Source organism: Bidens hawaiensis, unplaced genomic scaffold (assembly GCF_021521415.1).
Source record: "Bidens hawaiensis isolate Kalapana, Puna unplaced genomic scaffold, B.hawaiensis_p1.1 tig00012182_1, whole genome shotgun sequence".
In the NCBI taxonomy this organism is placed as follows: Eukaryota; Viridiplantae; Streptophyta; class Magnoliopsida; order Asterales; family Asteraceae; genus Bidens; species Bidens hawaiensis.
In genome coordinates, this window is record NW_027491980.1 from 221674 (window position 1) to 226153 (window position 4480).

The 4480-nt window shown below is 40.5% G+C and overlaps 1 protein-coding gene across 1 annotated transcript; it reads left to right on the top strand.

Annotated features, from left to right (window-relative positions):
* The first annotated feature begins 406 nt into the window (after nucleotides 1-406).
* Nucleotides 407-3053, top strand: LOC143540209 (caffeoylshikimate esterase-like). The gene is made up of 2 exons (XM_077033333.1): nucleotides 407-940; nucleotides 2551-3053. Exons 1-2 carry the CDS (start codon nucleotides 410-412, stop codon nucleotides 2992-2994), a joined length of 975 nt encoding a protein of 324 aa, XP_076889448.1. The 5' UTR covers nucleotides 407-409; the 3' UTR covers nucleotides 2995-3053.
* The last annotated feature ends 1427 nt before the right edge of the window (nucleotides 3054-4480 follow it).

Genomic DNA, 4480 nt, shown 5'->3' on the forward strand with positions numbered 1-4480 from the left:
CAGTGAAATATCGGTCAATATCGTCGATATTCTGACCTATATTTTAACTGATATTTAACAAGGAACCGATAGACGATATATCGACGATATCAACTGCATAGCTGTCAACTGGCAGTCAGCTGTATGGTTTCTTGGAAGAACGTCAAAGCCAAATTTTAAAGCCAGCGTAAGTTCGATTAAAACAATATAATCTTCTAGATTGAGCAATCGAGACTCTCCAAAGTTTAAAGATTACCGATCGCTTAAATACAACAAAGTTTACTTATAAAAAAAATCAATCATCCAAACAAATTGCAAATTCCTTCACTTTTAGTCAACCCATCCTCTACACTCACCTACCCCCTTCCCACTTTCTCTTTTAAAGTCTAAAAATTAAAATCTTAACCCACCCCACCAGCAGCCACCAACCATGCCACCACCCACCCTCCCACCACCACCCCCATTCTTCTGGGGCGACACCCCCGAAGACCAATTCTACCACTCCCAAAACCTCACCCACTCCACATCCCACTTCCAAACCACCACCGGCACCACCATCTTCACCCAATCCTGGCTCCCCACCAACATCCCCATCAAAGCCACCGTCTTCATGACCCACGGCTACGGATCCGACTCCACCTGGTGCTTCCAGAAAGCCTGCATCGCCTACGCCCAGTGGGGCTACGCCGTCTTCGCTGCCGACCTTGTGGGCCACGGACGCTCTGACGGACTTCATGGGTATATTGGCGATATGGATAAGGCGGCTGCCACGTCGCTTGAGTTCTTTGTGAGTGTGAGGAAGCGTGAGGAGTATAGAGACATGCCGGCGTTCTTGTTTGGGGAGTCCATGGGTGGGTTGATTACTTTGCTTATGTATTTTCAGTCCGAGGTTGACACGTGGAGTGGTGTCATATTTACTTCGCCGCTTTTTGTTATTCCGGAAGCCATGATTCCGTCCAAGGTAGTTTCAGTTTCAGTTGTTTTCGGTTTCGGTTCGGTTTTTATTCGTGCTCGAATAGAGGGGGACAAAAGAACCCGGAAATCGAACCGGGTTGAAACCAATTATGTAGGAATCGGTTTGTAATTTTTCAGTTTCGGTTTCGGTTTCAATTGTCGGTTCTAGTTTCGGTTTCGGTTCGGTTTTTATCCATAATCGAAACCGATGATCGATTTTTGGATTTTGGAAAATCCGTGACTGAAACTAACTAATAATCGAAATTGGTTCGGTTTTTATTCATAATCGAATGATGGGCTAACGAACCGGTTAATTGAATCGACATGAAAATTGAACAGAAACCGAACTGGGCTGAAAGTTGAAACCTATTATGTAGAAACTGGTTTGGAACTGATAGAAACCATAGTTTCGGAAATGGTATGAAATTTTCTCCCCCAAAACCGGTTAACCAAACCAAAACCGGCCACAAACCGGTCAATCCGAACTGAAATTGATCATAACCTGCCAAGAAACCGGTTTCCACCCGAACCAAAATCGATCATAAACTGGTTTTGACTTTTGTTTACCAAACCGAACCGGTTTCAACCCAAGCCGGTTTTGAGTTTTAAACTGGTTTGTGCATCTCTAATAATTGAAATCGGTTCAACCGAACCAGATAACCAACTTTCATTTTTCTTAAATTCAATACTGAAACCGAAACCGAAATCGGGTTGATTATTTCGGTTGGTGCGTGTGTTTTTTTGCTTTGGTTCGGTTATTAGATCGGTTAATGAGCCAATCAACCTTTTGCTTTGAAATACATGAAATGGATTTATAAATACATGAAATGGAGGTATAAAAGCAAGAAGTATATGAAAATGGGGTGCAAAAGTTAGTAAATATATGAATTGTTGCCCACGAGTTGAGTCAGGGTAGGTTTTAGCTTGAGCTCGAAATTAAACGAGGCAGCTCGGGTCGAGCTCGAGCTTAAAGTTAAACCAGCCTAAGATCGAGCCAACGAGCTGAGCTCGACTCGGTTACAAAAATGAGCCGGCTCGGCTCATTCAAATTTTTAAATCATGTTTTTTAGCTATTTTTATTCGAGGGAGCTATGAATCTCGAGCTTTTTGAACAGATGAAAATATGAATGGTTCAACTTGGTTTCGGTTAACAGAGGGTACATAAACAAATTCGTAACTGATTTTTGGTTAATTTGGTTTCTGTTAGAAATGCATGAAGATATGATTGGTTTGGTTTCGGTTAACCGAGGGTACACAAAAAGAAAAAAATGTAACTGATTTTCTGTTAATTCCGTTTTTGGTTAATTGGTCAATTCGGTTTTCGGCTAAAGTATATGAAAATTGTGGGCATAAAAGCTACAATTATATGAAAATATTAATGGTTCGGTTCGGTGTTGATTAATCAAGGGTACACAGAAAATAACTGTAAACAATTTTCAGCTAATTCTGTTTTCGTAATCGGTTTTCAGTTAATATCGGTTTGGTTTCATTGGTTTTCAGTTAATTTCGGTTGCATTTCGTTGGTTTTCGGTTAACGGTTCGGTTTTTTCTCAACCCGGTTTTGATTTTAGTTTCAACTATGACCTAATTATGATTCTGTTTGTTTCGGAATTGAAGCTGCATCTGACAATGTACGGGATGCTGTTCGGACTGGCAGACACATGGGCGGCGATGCCAGAAAATCGGATGGTGGCGAAGGCAATTAAGGATTTCGAGAAGCTAAAAATAATAGCAGTGAACCCGAAACGATATACAGGAAAACCGAGGGTGGGGACGATGAGGGAGGTTGTTAGAGCGACAAATTACGTACAGAACAACTTCCATAAGGTCACCGTGCCATTTTTTGTAGCGCACGGGACAGCAGATGGTCTCGCGTGTCATTCCGGTTCAGAAATGTTGTATGAAAAGGCTGCAACTCCCAAGGAAGATAAGACGTTGAAGCTGTATGAAGGAATGTACCACTCGTTGATTCAAGGCGAACCCGATGACGCAGTTGAGCTCGTGTTGGGAGACATGAGAGCTTGGATTGATGAAAAAGCTCAAAAGTTTGCATCAAAATAATGGTAACTGTTCTGTTCTTGTTGAGGAACTTGTTTTAAGTGAAATTGTCTTATATTATTGATTTAACGTTCGTCACGAATTTGATGGAAAACTTATGTATGTTCGACTACATATTATATACGCAAATTTGTTTTTGCATATTATAAGTTTGTTAAAAGCTGTACTTATTATAGAAATGCACATGACACATAACCTTCGGAGCAACGTGAAGGCTCACGAAGAGTTGAGTAGCGGGTGGGCGAAAGGGCTGAGCATGGTTTGGTTCGGTTCGGTTTTTAGGTAAAACCGAAACCGAAGTCCTCGGTTTTTGTAATATACAAACCGTTCGGTTTCGGTTTTCGGTTTCGGTTCGGTTATATTTGGTTTTTTTCCCCAATTATGTGTATACATTGCAAAATTTTTAAAAATGAAGATGATGGCATTAAGCTTGTAAGAACGTATCGAGCACCACAAATATATTACATACAAAAACCAAAAATAGACACATGTTACGTGGAATCATACGAATAAAAAGTTGCTAGAGTAGTAGAGTTAAAAAGTTAACAAAGTTCTTAATTAAAAAAACACTAAAAGTTTAGTTCTCATCTTTATTTATCATTTTGTTCATCTTCAAAGTTTAGTCTCAGTTTTCATCATCTTAATTACCATCAATCGGTTCGGTTCGGTTTTTTAAAATGGAAAACCGAATCGAAACCGAAAATTCGGTTTTTCAAAAATACAAAAAGTTAACCGTTGATTAATGCTTCGGTTTGGTTTTTTCGGTTAATTCGGTTTCGGTTCGGTTAATTTGGTTTTCTGCTCACCTCTATGGGCGATAACCCTTTGGTTAAAACAGCTAGAATCTGAACGATCATAGGGAGGTAACGAATTTGTGGAGTCTCTGCGATATAACCATATCGTGAACAAAATGTGAGTTAATCTTAAGGTGTTTAGTGCGCTAGTGATATACCGGATTGATAGCTAAGTAGGTGGCACTTGTATTGTCACAACATTTGAGATAACCGCGGCTTGTGAAGAAAAAATATAGCGTCGCAGATCCAACCTCGGTACTAGAACACTAACTTTATGTTGCTTTTCAGTGACACTGTCGACTAATAGAGCCGTCTAGTTACTGATTACACGGTACATGGTACATCAATACATTGTGCACAGTGCACCTACGCACACCAAACAATGTTAGCCTGGGAGGAGCATAAACTAAAGGCGATGTACGTTTCGAGTCTACAACGACTATGTGTCCGAGTCCAATGTCGCATTAGTGCATGCAAAACATAGTTGTTTTCGGTCAGACAACAAACTCTTGACAAGGTGGTTGTGTCTCTCTAGAGGGTGTGGGGAGGTTTGTTTGAATTAATAAACTTGATAGTTTTTAGTAGAGGGGTGTTTTTTAACCGTACCTGAATACCGATCCCGACCAGAAGCCACCCGGACCCGAATTAGATAATACCTGAAAAACCCAAACCTTAAATGGGTCGGTTACCGGATC

Coding starts and splice junctions, on each gene's coding strand:
- LOC143540209 (XM_077033333.1), top strand. CDS start 410: ATGCCACCACCCACCCTCCCACCACCACCCCCATTCTTCTGGGGCGAC. Junction 941..2,550: donor AAGCCATGATTCCGTCCAAG/GTAGTTTCAGTT, acceptor TCGGAATTGAAG/CTGCATCTGACAATGTACGG.